At 33.8% G+C, this 15,905-nt stretch overlaps 1 protein-coding gene across 1 annotated transcript in view; it reads left to right on the forward strand.

The window, feature by feature from the left end:
- LOC150109123 (catalase-like) overlaps window positions 1–15,905 on the forward strand; it is a 147,347-nt gene that overhangs the window by 38,574 nt on the left and 92,868 nt on the right. Inside the window, exon 4 of the mRNA XM_090405697.1 lies at window positions 7,667–7,848. Coding sequence (XP_090261823.1) covers window positions 7,667–7,848 — 182 coding nt within the window. The remainder of the gene's footprint in view (window positions 1–7,666; window positions 7,849–15,905) is intronic.

The raw sequence follows: 15,905 nt of genomic DNA on the forward strand, positions 1-15,905 counted from the left end.
CAACCCTTTACCAACATGTAGGTCTCTATCATATCTCCCCTCTTCCTCCTGTCCCCCAGACTCTACAAATTATATCTTCTCAATCTTTCCTCATACTTGACATTCCGGAGGTCAGAAACTACCTTAGTCAGTTGCCTTTGGACTCTTTCCAACATCTCTTCATCCTTCTGAAAACCCGGTGACCAAATCTGGGCACAATAGTCCATGTGTGGCCTAATCAAAGCCTTATACAACAGAACAAGAATCTCCCTATTTCTACACGTCAATGTCCTCTGCATCATTCCCAGAAGCCTTTGTGTTGTCTTCACAATTTTGGCAATGTGTCCCCTAAATTTTAGCTCCTTATCCACTATCACCCCCAGATCTCTTTTTTCCTCTACCTCCAACAATATATTCTCACCAGGCATAAATTCTGCATCCCATCTTTGTTTTCCAAATTTTAAAACCTTACATGTTGCAACATTGAACTCACATCCCCATTTCCGTGCCCAATCACTCAATTTATTCAAGTCTTCTTGTAAGGCCACAACATCTTCACTACTCTTTATGGTTCGTCCTAACTTTGCATCATCTGCAAACAACTGAATATCTCCATCCAAATCTTTGCCAATATCATTAATATACAAGTTAAACAGTAATGGCCCTAAAACAGACCCCTGAGGCACTCCACTAGTGACTGTCTTTTTCCTGGATATCGCACTCCCATACACAACTTGTTGATACCTATGAGATAGCCAGTCTCCAATCCAATGCACTAATCTAATATACAACCCCATCTGCTCTAGTTTGACTGTCAACTTATCATGAGGTACTCTATCAAAAGCCTTTGCAAAATCCAAGTATATTACTGTGTATCCTTCTCCTCTGTCCAAGGAAGCAGTCACTTTATTGTATTTGATGTCTTTTGGGAGAATGAAAGATATTTTCATTAGTTTGAAGAGGAAAACTTTCAACCAGTGTTTCTTACATGTTGTTATGGTTAGTTTGAATCTCACACAATAAGTCTTTTGACTCCATGGAGATATCCAACTAAAGATATAGTTGTGGGATACTAAGGCAATCGATGTGAAATTATTAGCGTCTATATACAAGTGGTCTAGTCATGAAGATACTTCATGTGCAAATTTTGTTCGATTATACTTGAATAAAGGATTAGACAAGAATATACTGTATTTTCTGTGTATAAGACGACACTTTTTTCTAAAATTTTTAGACTAAAAATTTGGGATTGTCTTATGTATGGCGGTAACCGGTTGAGAGACCCGCGATTGCCATTTGAAAAAGTCCAAAAATAAAAAACGATTGTCATATTCTTCAAAAAAAATATTACCTAATTACTAAATATAATTTGAATATTTTAAAAATATATCAAATGTGTTCTGTTTTATGTTTAAAATATTGATTTCTTAATTTTCGCTTTGAAAAAGTAGGGTTCATCTTATACATGGGAGCGTATTATACACTGAAAAATATGGTAATTTCTTGGTAACTTTATGTTATAACCAAGTGAAAAACTTTCAGCATCTGTCTCTGATCCAGAGTATTTTAATACTAAAGTGATGCATCTTTTCACTACTTCTATGGGGGAAATATATGATTCGTGTATTTATTCAACCTTGGTAGCTGCTCTTGCTTCCACTGATGGGCTTGCTTGCTTCCTGAAGAGTAGAGCAGCTGTACTTGGTGGCAAGCTTTTGCCTATCATTGAGTGGAGCTTGAATAACTACAGGGCAGAAAACTGTTGAGTTTTCTTACTTGTAGTAATTAAAGACATGAGTTTGGTAGTGACCCTTTTAAGGTCACTCAGTGAGATTGAGTGATCTTGGAGATTACTCAGTTTTTGGAGAGCGGTACCTCCCACTCACGCTCGGATAAAAATATGGTTCACAAATTGAAAGCTATCCAGAGAAGAATGGAAATGAATATGCCTGGTGCAGCACTTAGTCATAATGTATTTGCTAATCTCTTGTACACCTGCTCTTTATGTATTTGATAAGATAAAGAGCAGGTGTACAGGGGATTAGCAAATACATTCTGAATTAAATTTTTTATTTTATTTTATCTATATATCTGAATTACACACATAAGTTTACAAGACATATAGCAGATTAGTGCTCTGTATGGACAAATGGAGATGGGCTTCACACATTGCAAGATATCCTAAATTATTAATAGATGACATAACAGAGGAAGACTAATAGATAACAAGATGAAATTGTAAGTATCGTTTTGGTTTGAATGCATTGTGCAGTGAATGAGAAAAATTAGAATGGAATAAAGAAAATGGGGAAGTCCTTTGTCCAGCAATGCACCGATTTAGATTGAAAAAGAACTAGCGAACAAATGTTGTTAGCAGACATAGCACTTAACTCATGACTAGTTGCTTCACAGTAAGATTAAACACTCTTTAATTATTGAAGATTTTTCACTTATGGACAAAACCCTGGATTTTAAACAATCAAATGTTTGTGCCTCATTCCTTGTTTTGATCAGATATGTTGTTCCTTTAAAGACCAAAAGAAATAACACTTAGCATATATTACGAGGGTGTTCTGAAAAGTTCTCAGACAAACAATGAAAAAACAAATTTATAATTTCAAAATTATTTTTATTTTTCAACATAATCTCCCTTAAGATGAATACATTTATTCCAGCGATGCTCCAGCGCCATTATCCCATCCCTGTAGTGGTTCTCAGTAATTTTCTGCAAAATACCCCTCTACAGCTGCAACCTCTTGATTTGAAGAAAAACGCTGACCAGTGAGGAAGAGTTTTAGTTTGGGGAAGAGATAGAAGTCAGAGGGAGCCAAATCTGGGAAATAGGGTTCCAACAGTCCATAGTGCAGATCTCTTAATTTTTCCATTGCCAAAACCTTTGTGGGCAAGTGCATTGTCTTGATGAAAGATGATTTTTTTCTTCTGCAAACTGGGTCTCTTCTCACGAATTTTTTCATCTAGTCTGGTTAAAAGATCGAAATAATATTCCCCTGTTATTGTTTTACCCTTCTCAAGATAATTAATAAATAAAATGCCTTTGGCATCCCAAAACACCGATGCCATGACTTTTCCTGCTGATGGAACCGACTTTGTCTTCTTTGGTGCTGAACAACCAGCTTCTGTCCATTGTTTTGACTGCTGTTTGGATTCTGGGGTGTAATGGTGAATCCAAGTCTCATCCATAGTAATAAATGAATAAAGAAAAATCAATTTTATTATTATTATCATGCGACACCTCCAGGGAGTCCAAAGACTCATCAAGGGAGTGTGTGCCAACAGCATCAAACAGTTGTCCCCTTCCAGCTACTAACCATGCTCAAACTTACTTAACTTTTTGCGAGCCATTAGTAGCAGAGGCTCTACCAATCGACCAACATTGCTGGCCAGTCCCCATTTAAAATTTTAGTAACCTCACCATACGTCTTTTAAAATTTTAATAACATTAGTGTACTTCCTCCCACTCTATCCGGCAATTCTTATTAAAACGCTCCGAGAATTGTTCAGAGGTTTTCATGCGAGTGCATTTTTGATCAGCTGTGAGCAAGTGCAGCACCCATCTTGAACAAAGCTCAATTTTTCATGTAAAATATATCCCACACATTCTTTTGAAATGCCTATAGTCTCGGCAATTTCATGCACTTTGACTCGCCGGTCATCCAGTACCATATCGTGCACTTGATCAATGATTTCTGGTGTTGTTATTTTTTGGATGACGTCCTTCACATGGATCATCTTCAAGGCTGGTACAGCCATGTTTAAACTCGGCAGCCCATTTCCTAATTGTTGAAAATGAAGGAGAAGAGTGCTCATAAACTTTTATGAACTTCGAATGAATTTCTTTTGGCGTTAAATCTTCTTTTACAAAGAATTTTATAACCGCACGATACTCGATTTTATCTATTTCAAAGGATACAGACAACACTTTTGCTTCAGACAGCTGTAAAACAAACTACTTGATAGAATTGCTTGCAATTTCACATCGATTCTTATGGTAGATGTACCAACTTAGAAACAAAAAAAATCTTGCCGATAGTGTTGCCATCTATGGTCAAGACTGAGAACTTTTTAGACCACCCTTGTATGTATGTGTATAGAATACAAAGAAAAGGCAGACTAACCTATCAGTACATTGCAAAAAAAAAAAAAAACGAAAAAAAAACATCACATTTATGTGATGTTTTTTATTTTAGATTAGATATTTATGCTGTTCTGTTCTTATCATAAACAGCCTTGATCCTTAAATGCTGTGACATTACACCACAATACCTATGCAAGCTCTATTAATCAGACAGATACTGCAGTGGTAGATGCAAGCTGTTATATTTGATAGTGAAATTATAAGAAAAGTTATGAAATTAAGATTTTCATTATGTCTAAAAGTCGCAGAATCTTTCATTGAAACTGTGTTTTTATTTTCTCTACACTTGTGGTTCTCACTTTTAATCACAAAGCATCGTTTGAAATGATGTGTTGATACTGCATCAGCCAGTTTGTAATATCTGTACATTTGTTAAAATACCATAATATCTTTGTATATTAACAATTTACTGTAAGATATTTTAATATACATGTATTTATTTTATTTAAAAAAAAAAAAAATTGCTTTTTCACAATGACACTAATCCAAAGGATGGTAATAGCATAAACTCACAAATCACCCAAAGTCATATTTTATACTTTTACAGTATGTTATGCAGTTAGTTTTATATTTATATGAAATTTATAAAATTTATATGAAATAAGAAAGAAATTAGCCAAAATGCTAAACTAGCAGTATACATGACAATTGTAAGTTATTGATCTGAGAATTGAGTTAGAAATTAACATTTGATCAGATATTTGATCAGACCATAGATATGACAGTCCTGAGAAAAATTATGGGAGTAAACAGATAGCATCAATGGTAAAATCATATTAAAAATGACAATATTAGGAAGAGACTTGACATTGTTAGCATTCAAGGAAGTGTGAGCAGAGCTAATCTAAGGTGGTAAGGTTATTTAAATAGAATGGGAGAAGAAAGGTTAGCATAACAGGTGTTTAGTGCCAGTGTGGTAGAAAAAAGACCTCAAGGGGAAGACCAAGAACTAGGTGAATTGATTCAGTCAGAAATGCCCAAGAAGAATGAGATATTAGATCAGACATTATTGGAGTGCTGACAAGTGACTAATTTGGAGGAAGATTGTTGATAGGAGATGGGTAATAATGTAAACTTAGTCACTGATAAATTTTTCACCTTATGCATGGATTCAAACTTGGGTCTTTCCAACTAAAGGATTTCTTTTATACTGACTGAACTATGGAGGCTCCATTATTATTATTAGTAGTAGTAATTATAGTATTAGTATGTGACACACACACACACACACACTCGCACACCAGTTATATGGGATGAATTTTATTCTGATTTGGTATTTGAAATTTTTACCAAAATTTGTCAAACTGTTTTCCAGTTTGCAGTTGAACTATATTTGAACTATATAATGATGCATTGAAATTATATACTGCAATAACTGTGATTTAATGAAATATGTGCAAATGTATTGGAATTTGTACAACGTCCAAGAAGTCTGTGTGGTTCAATTTTAGTTCCAATAGGATCACTTTTATTAAAAATTTTGGTAAAGAAGTTTGGAAATGATATTAATAATTACATTCTAGCTGGATTGAATTTAATAAAATTTTATAGTTATGATCTATATTAAAATTTGTCAGTTTTGATTTCCATCTGATCATTGTTTTAGTGAAAAAAATTAGGTAGAACGAACTTTTTTTTTTTTTGTCTAGAGATAAATCGCTATTTACACATTTAAGTAGCAGGTATACTTACAGAATAATGTTGCAAAAAAAACAATGAAATAATTATGTCTCAGCAATCATCTATATATGTTGTCTACATCTTAGGTGACATTAGGTATTCTTAATGAATGCTTTAAAACAATAGTTTTCAAGAAAATTCGTCTTTCGATGAATTATAAAAGAATTCATCAAAAAATTATTTGGTGAATTGTTTTTTTGATCCATTGCATTTGCGATGAATTATTGTGCGATGAACTGTTATTTGCCAAATTATTTATTCGATAAACTGCTTTTCTGATGAATTGCCATTTGCTAAACTGTGTTTCGATGAATGGTTTTCGATGAATTTTCATGGAACCATTCATTATGTCATCATTCATTCATGCAGTCCAGTATTTTGATTGTATAAATCTTTCAGCCTGAAATCTTTTCAACACTTTTCTTTCAGATATAAGTTTTCTATCTCCTTTATATCCTTTTCTTATTAGCCACGTATGACAATAATCACAGCTTAAATAATAGGTATAAATAATTTGAATTTTTCTTTCAGTTTTCTTAATATCCGTTTAGGCCACAGAAAATGTCTGCCTTTCAGTTATTGTAATAATGAATATCATTATACATAAATTCTATTGCATTTTTTTTTTTGTATTGAAATGATTATATTGATTGATTTCATTTGTTAATTTTTTTTTTTATATATAGATCTAGGCACTATATTTAAGCCATAAGGCTTTATTTACATTATCTCTCAGTGCATTTTCTACAGAAAATACACTGACAGACAGGCTGTTAAAAAGGTAAAACCATGTGTAGTTTTCTAGTCTAGAAAATACTGTACCTGTTGGAAGTTTATTTTCTACATGGTTAGACTATAATAAATCAAGTTTGCACCTGAAGTATCTTCAGGACTGAGGCAACTCGTAGTAAAGGTGGAGCAAGCTCTCATCACTCCTTGTCTCAGTATCTCCCATAATGCAAAGCACATCTCCTTGCAGACATGTATAATGCTATGCATTAAGAGAAGGGCTACTACTCAGACCGGTTTTGACCTTTATTAAGGTCTTGTCATTGGGAGCCAGACCCAGAAGTGGTGATACTAAGGCAGAAGCAATGGAGAGGTCATATTTACCTATATGAGTTGCCATAAAGTGTACCACCTTATCATTAAATTACTCTGGATTTAGAGAAAGATGTTTGAAGTTTATTTTCCACTTGGTTAGACTATAATAAATTTAGTTTAATCCTTTATCCAAGTGTAAGCAAACAAAGTTTGTATTATGGGAGATACTGAGACGGAGTGATGAGAGCTTGGTCCACCTCTACTACGAGTTGCCTCAGTCCTGAAGATACTTCAGGCGCAAACTTTGTTTGCTTACACTTGGATAAAGGATTAAACTAAATTTATTATAGTGTACTATACCATTAGGATGTAAATAATTATATTGCCAATACATTATGTAATGAGAGAATAATATAATCTAATAACTTTGATATACCATATCCTGTATCAGTGGTACATTGTGTATCAGTGATACATTTATATCTAGGAATTTTTACTGAGTTCAACTGTGTTTAGAATTACTGAAGAGGTAGCTCAGTCATGGGGCATCATTGTTCTATCTCTCAGATTCCTGTGTTTTTGTTGGATTTCAGTTTACAGGGAAAACTCTAAGGTTTTGGTAAATCTTGCTATTCTCATATAAGGATGATCGAAATTAACTAGAATGTTACGAATAATTTAAATCCAGAGAAGTTTAGAAATATGTTATTTTAAAATAGCGTAAATTTCATCTGTTGTAGATAATGTATTAACACAAGAAATTACTCAATTCAAAATCTTTGTTCGAATATTCTATTTATATTTAAGGAGGAGAAAGTGGATCAGCAGACACAGTAAGAGACCCACGTGGATTTGCAATGAAATTTTATACAGAAGATGGTAATTGGGATTTGGTTGGTAACAACACACCAATCTTCTTTATAAGAGATCCTCTTTTGTTTCCAAGTTTCATTCATACGCAAAAACGAAATCCTGTTACTCATTTAAAGGTAAGACTCTGTGTTAAATATCTTTTAATAGTAAATTCTTTTATTTACCATTCAAGTAAATTCAAGTTTAATAGTAAACTTATAATGAAAGTCTATAGTAGTATGTTTTCAGCCAGTCATTTAAATTCAAATGTGGTGTAGTTTAATCTTTTTTAGGGAATTATGCTGTTTAATGGAAATAGAAAATAAAAACTTGAACATGCATTAAAGCAAACAATTTTTCAAATGGTAAATTAGTATTGTTCATACTGAATTCCTATAACCAAAACAATACACGTTCCTTTTGTGCATGCATAAAAAATTTAATTTCTCCTTATTTTTGTTTGTTTTTAGTTTAAATAATGCTAAAATTAAATTTGTTGTAATTTACATCACAAGCAGTATAAATTTGATAGGGTCTGGCATCTCGGGCTTCTCAACAAATTGCCATCATATGGACCGGCATACTTCTCCTTTGTAATTGGATTGCTAGTTTTCTCTTGGATAGATTACTATGTGTAATGGTGGAAGGTGTTCTATCTTCAGATTTTCCTGTTAAGGCAGGTGTCTTTCAGGACTCTGTTATTCCACCTCCTTTCTTATCCTGATTTATATGAATGGCATGCTAATTTATATAAATCAGGAAAAGTTATAGTGATGTAGGATGAATGGAGAGTTATATAACTTTTCACTCATCCTACTTATATGACAAGCCTTTGCAGTGCTATTTGCTTTGCATTCGCTTCACATTTCTGTTCTACAGAAATGAAGTGAATGAAATGTGTAAGTATTTGAAGTATTTCCAAAGGATTGTTGCACAACCACCAACTGTTTAAGAACATCAACAGATTACTCTGCTCCTGGCCCCCCAGTCCACACATAGCATTTGCTATAGGCTCTACTGTGTGTGGGAATGACATTATTAAAAAAAAAAAAAAAAAATGCAATACAATAAATGCTGCTCCCTGTCAGAATAGTGTCATATCATTAGTGCTGCTCTTCAAAATTTAACAGATCACAGAAAATAAAACTGTACTTCTCTTTCCTTTTGGTTTGAAGTTTATATGTACATTATCTTGACATAATGGTGGAGAGGAATTTGAAGTTCGTTATGAAAATTATGGAACCACTTACTGTATTAGAGTAAAACTTTAGTTTAATATGAACCAAAATATACACTCGATGTTTCAACCTTCACATTAAGGTTCATATGGAGTATACACATACATACAAAGAAACAAGCTGCACAACAATCTACATGGTATGCTAGATCAAGAGTTAAAACTATTGTAAAAAATCTCTAGTGTAAAAAAAAAAAAAAAAAAAATAAAATACTATATTAAAGCTAGAGTCCTGTTATTATTATCATTAGGTTAAAATTAAATTAAGCTGGAGCAAGGTTCATGTGATCGACCTATCTATCCACACCTTAAATAATAGTCAACTTGCATTACTTGATAAAGGCCTAAACTTTGCAGTAGCATCTAGAACTGTTAATAAACCGGATGTTATATACCACATAGAAAGAGGCATTAAATCTCTTCCAAATAACATAGCTGATAAAATTCGTTTTGAAACCAGCAATGTTTTGAATAAAAAGAAAACCATGTGTAGCAATCTTACAAAAACAGAACTAGCAGCAATCAAGTTATTAAAAGCTAATCAAGATATAATTATAACAAAATCAGACAAAGTAATGCCATGGTCATCCTTAACAGATTAACTTACATTCATCAGATGAATCAACTAGTCTCCGATAACAACACCTATCTACTTGTGAACTATCATCCAACTAACTTAAAGGAAAAAAACTGTGAAATTACTTAAGTCTGTCACTTTTTGGCCATCAGATGCTGTTAAAAAACTAATACCCCATTATGCCCATTCTCCCAGAATATGTGGTGTTCCTCAGGGTACATAAACATAATGTTTCGTTTTGGCCAATAGTTGAGGGAATACACAGCCTTAATTATCACCTAGCCAAGAAATTAGCGTCAACACTCAAGGAGTTGGTATGTTATTCCCCCTCCCATATAAAGAACACACAACACTTCTTAAACAAAATTAAAAACATAACACTCGACTCAAGAAAGATGATTTATTAGTCAGCTTTGACGTTTCTGCCCTTTATGATTTATGAAACAAGGAAAAAATTATTCAAAAAATAAAAGATATGCCTTTTGGCTAGAAACATGGTGAAAGATGGAAAATAGCTAAAAATATAACTCATCAGCAAAAAAATATATAAAATCTTCTGGTTTAATTTCTCTTTGTCTTGATGAGAGTACTGACATAACTTGATCAGCTTGTTTAGCAATTTTTATTCGTTATTGTGTTAGGAATAATATCAAAGAAGAATTGATCAGTTTAACATCATTAGCAGCAACAAAAGGAATAGATATCTGCAACACAGTTGTAAATGCCCTTGCTGAAAGAGAAATAGATCTTTCCAAAATTGTATCAGTAACTACTGATAGTGCTCGTAGTATGACTGGAGAGGAAAATGGTTTTGTCACTTTATTTACTGAATGTATTGGACATTCAGTTCTGGGTTTTCATTGTATTATACATCAGCAGATTTTATGCACAAAGGCTGGTGTCAAGCCACTGAAAGATATTATGAGCCTTGTAACAAAATTTGTCAATTTTGTATCTACATCCGCTTTAAATAAACGAAAATTTCTAGAATTATTAAATGAGGTAAACTCAGTGTACAATGGTTTACTTATTTATGTACAACAATGTCTAATGGTTAAGTTATGGAAAAGTTCTTCAAAGATTTGTTGAGTGTTTAGATGAAGTTAGACTTTTTTGCATAATAAGAAAAATCATTGAAAAATATAATCAATTATAATGGACTTTGAATGGCTTTCGAAATTAATGTTTTCTTTACTGATTTTACTGATGCAGATCTAGAGTCTCTTGGAAAAAAAAAAAAAAACAGATCAAGTTAAATTGACAGAGTTTTCTGCAGTTATTCAGTTGATAATCAATGAATTTTCTTCAAGATTTACGCAGTTCAGGCAATTTGCAGAAACATCAAAATTTTACATCCAGACAGACACAATATCAGCGGATGAACTCAATTTGGAGATTTTTGAGTGCCTGAATTTGGAAGATATAGAAATGCAGTTAATCGATTTTCAGTCCATTTCTGTATGGAAACAAAAGATTGTCAATTTGAGAAGTGACTTGGAAATAATTGAAAATGATCGATTATCGGGCGTAACTAAAAAAATGCAGAGGAGGAAAAAATGAGACCTCAGAATGCCATTCTCGAAACCTTTTAGTTGTTTAAAAAACTAGCGACTGCTATATTATCAATTTTCTCCTATATGCTTGTGAGTCATTATTTTCCAAAATGAATTTTATAAAAGACAGTTTAAGAAATAGAATAATGATGAATCTAGTTCAGCGTGTCTGTTACTAAAAGTAACAAAATATGAACCTTCATATAAAGCAATATTTGGTATCCAATGTACAACAGGCAAAAATCTCATTAATAAATAATTGATATTGATTTGTATATGACAATGTATATGTCAAGTGATGAGTTCTTCTTTATGAAATTCTACGTTAATTTTTAAACTTGTTTCAATAAAATTCTGCAATAATTAATTTTATCTTAATTTTTTTCCCCTATTAAAAACTGCCCAGCATGCCAGCAACTCGATAAATATTATTTGTAAATTTTTGGCACACACACATAAAAAGGTTCACCACCACTGCACTAGTACTATGTGTTATGTGCTACCTAAGGTAGTTGTCTCTCAGAAACTTGAGAAATTCATTCTCTTTGCTTCCAGATGCTTTCTCTCTTCATTCCAGTCTGTATTACCATAATTAAAATTAACCATAATGAACACCCTTTTCTTAGTAGCTAGACTGATTTGCCTATACATTTCCTTCTCACTGCCCTCCACATTACCAGGTCTGTAGCAATACCCAACTAGATATTTCATTCTCTTCACCTCCACCTCACTCCATACTACTTGAAAACCATTGCCACTATTTGCTCCTTTCATTTCCACCTTAGTTGGAAATTCCTCTGCTACAATCAACAGCAGTTCTCTCGCCTCCACCCTTCTATCTTGCCTATCTCTCGAAAAATCTCCATCTATCTCTTTTCCTGTCAGAATGTCATTTAACCATGTCTCACTTATTCCCATAATTTTTGGGCGAATATACTCTATTAATGCTACAAATTTCATTTCCTTTATTTTGAATATTTCTGGCATTTGTAAACATACATACTGGCTTATTTCTGGTTCTATAATAAGCCTCCCCAACACTACTCCTCATATTTGACTCCTCTATTTCCTCCTTTCCCCCCTTGGCTGCTCATCTCTGTCATCACTGATCTTACACCCCTCCTCAGACTTGTTTGTCTCTCCTCACATCCCTGGTAATCCGAATCCTGTGTTGTAAACTCATACCTCTGCTCCTGTATCCATCTACTCTTGTCATGCAGTGTCTCTCTCTCTCTCTGTCCACCCTGACCTCCCCCATTTCCCTGTTTGTCTTGTGTTCCTTCTTTCTCATTCTCTTCACTCATTCCACTCACCTCTGCATTTACAAGCTCACCTACTCTGCTTACCTGCTGTTCAATGTTACCTCTCACTTCCTCAGGTCTTCCATTTACTTCAGTCATCACTCTCTTGCAGCAACAGTTTCCCCAGTTGGCTCACACCAAATCCATTCAAATGCAGTTCATCTTTTATACTGCTCCATCCATCCCTTAAATTCATCCCTCACATTCGCAAAATGAATTCCTTTTTCTTCGCACATCTTAGCTAGCATCCCATTCATAATCCTCACTCACCATCTAATCTCATTATCATATCTGGGCAACATGCTAGCTACCTTTCCTACCACACTGTCATCTTTTACTCTCCTGAACAACCTCTTTATATCCACCTTTGCATTCTCCTTGTCATCCAGATCATTTGTGCCTACTACTACCACTAACTCTCTTGCTCGGTTCTTCCTCATATTTAATGCTTCAATTACTCCACTTAGTCTGAAACCTGAAAGCAAACCTTCTCATTTACCACACCTCTAACAATTGAATTCTCATACATGGTCACTCCCTAATCATTGGACTCCTCTTACATACTATCTTTTATTCCAGCCTTCCTTTCCCTTCTGTGCATACCTGTTAATCTTTTCATTTCATTCTACAATTTTGTCATCTTTGTCAACTCTGTTTTCATATTCTGAGTTATTTTCTTGCTGCTCTTTGCTATCTCTATCAGGTCAATTGCACTTTCATCCTCACTACCTATCATGCTTGTTATCTTTCAGACAGTCAGTTTAACTTTTTGCATACACTATCTTACTGCTATTTTCGAACACCTCATTTATACTCTTTCACATTTCTTACACCATCGTTTAAACCCAGAATTCTTCATTCAGTTTCACTGCTTTCAGCACTAACTTCTGCTACTTCATTTTCTCACTTCTAACAAGTCTTGCATTTCTAGCTTGTATAATATCTATGACACACTCTCTCTCTCTCTCCTGCCATTCTCCATTACATACACGTCAAACCCCCTACATAATGTCTTGGCTGCCATTGTTGCTTGTTCGCATCAGCCACGAATAACACAATTTATCTATCATACAGAGTATAAATATATCAAAAACAATAAACATGCTCAACCACATAGTCATACACAAGGATACCAATCGGTAATTATCAAAATATTGTTAAATCAGTATTAAAACAATGACAGCTGCAAGCTCACGATCACACAATTGGTTCACTACAAGTCACCTGGAGTTTCTGCCAGATGGTGGGGGTGCCTTAACATAATTATTCCTTATGCACCAAAAGAGTTAGAATCAAAGATAAAAATGACAAGATACTCAACTGAACTCTTAGGAAGAAATATTTGAGAAACTGTTGAATTATTCATCTATGAATTTGCTACAAATGCTTTGATAAAAATAATAATCCAAAATGATTTTCCATTATGTGTAACAATTTTACAGTAAAAAAAAAAAAAAATTGAAACTGCACATTAAATAAAAACTCAAAAGAATGAGAAAGCACCTGGGTAAGATGGTATAACAGCAGAGGCTATTAAACATGGAAGAAAGGAGCTTTGGAAACAATTACTAATTATCTGCAATTCAGGTCTAACATTTCATCCCAGTGGAAGGAAAGCCTAATATTACTAGTACCCAAGAAAGGCAATCTAACTAACCCAGAAATTACAAGGCAATCACACTGCATCATTCCACAATAAAATATTTTACTCCTAAACTATTTCTGCACTGAATTGGGGCATATGTAAAACATTCTCTTCTTTTGAAAAATCAAGTCAATTTCTTGATTAACAGAAATGCCTAACAAATCCACTGTCTTCTTAGAAGGAGTAAAATATAAAATCTTACCTTTAATTTTAGATTTCTAGTCTTTGATTCATTCTATGCACAGAGGACGTTCAAAATTCTCAGTTCTATGAATAGCCTGGAAAATAATTAAAGCTGTAGCAGACTCATACCAGTATTGCCATTCAAGTGCAATGGTTAATTGAAATTCTTTGTGCCAAATCTTTTTATTATTACCATTAACTGGAAATAAATCTTGAAGGTTTGACATGCCAAACCCACACAGCCTGCTTTGCAGACGATGACACGCTAATTGACTAACATTCAGACTGCCCATAACCACTTAGACAATCTCTGTAAAAATGCAGTATTGATTGGCTTGGCAGTGAACAGCAGTAAAACTGAAGTCCTAAAAAATGAATTAAATAGAACTATTTAGCTAAATGACCACACTCTTAACACTTTAATTGCCAAGCTGAAAATTGGAATTTCGTGTGGTGGCCAAATTTTTTTTATTTTTTTATTTAGTTAGCGACGTCCACGCGATAACCCGTGATCGGCTGTTTGGTGAGAACTCGCATCGCATGATCGCGCGATATCGTTCATTGCCAAGCTGAAAATTGGAATTTCGTGTGCTGGCCAAATGTTTTTTATTTTTTTTATTTAGGTAGCGACGTCCATGCAATAACGCGTGATCGGCCGTTTGGTGAGAATTCGCATTGCGTGATATTGCATGATTGGCAATGAACCCGTTAAAGAAGTAAAAGATTTAGAGTACCTTGATCTACATCAGTACTCTGACATAGTGAAAAGAAGATGCAAATTTCATTTCCATAAAAGTTAATATTTGGAAATCAAACTCATCATGACAAACCCCAAAATTCATCTCTACATAACCACCAGTCAGGCCATATGGTTCCCTGACATGGAACATCATTGTTCAATACACAGTTAATATAATCTATAATTTTGGGATAGTATGCCTTTGATCAGTATTCAGATATATGTGGCAAGATCAGTTCCTGCTTCACTCTTGAAGAAATTAGTAAACACCTCTGAATTCTTTCTATTAGAAACAATTCAGAAAATTTTATGGAGGTCACATGGACATCAATACAGACATCCATCCTCACCTATCTTTGGTGCTTTCTTTTTCTCTCTGCTGACCAACTAATGGACACAAAGGAAAAGGAAAGTCAAGAAAACAGTATGTCATTATGTAAACAAAATTCTTTTTGGAGATAAGACTCGTGCATCATCTGATATTTACTAGCTAGTGCATAATAAGTGCAACTTGACTCTACTTCAATTCATAGACTATTTTTATGAGTTGTTGAATGCATATTTCTGTTTTTATTTCTTGCTTCATATATAAATAAGATGACGTATAGTAAAAGGTGCAAGAACTTAAATTATGGCTGCTGATCATTTTACAAATATCCTTATTTTTTTCCCCATCTAACATATTTAGCCAAGGTTATGTTTTAGCATAACTTAACAAAGATTCGTTACATGCTGTCATAAAATTTAAATTTTGTGTTGTATACAGTACATGAACTCTATTGCTTATAATCCTTGTTACAAAAATACTTCACTGGTATACTAGGCAGTAAGTACTTTCTTCAGCCAGTGAAAACAACAGAAACCTTGTTTATTAGAGACCTGAAGTAACTGCTGCTATATTTGGCCTCTAGAGTGAGATTTCTGGCTTGCCATCCCTTCTTATATGCAGCAGAGATAAC

This window comes from Typopeltis vanoorti, chromosome 2 (genome assembly GCF_054136105.1).
Source record: "Typopeltis vanoorti isolate ZY-2024b chromosome 2, IOZ_Tvanoo_1.0, whole genome shotgun sequence".
Classification (NCBI taxonomy): Eukaryota; Metazoa; Arthropoda; class Arachnida; order Uropygi; family Thelyphonidae; genus Typopeltis; species Typopeltis vanoorti.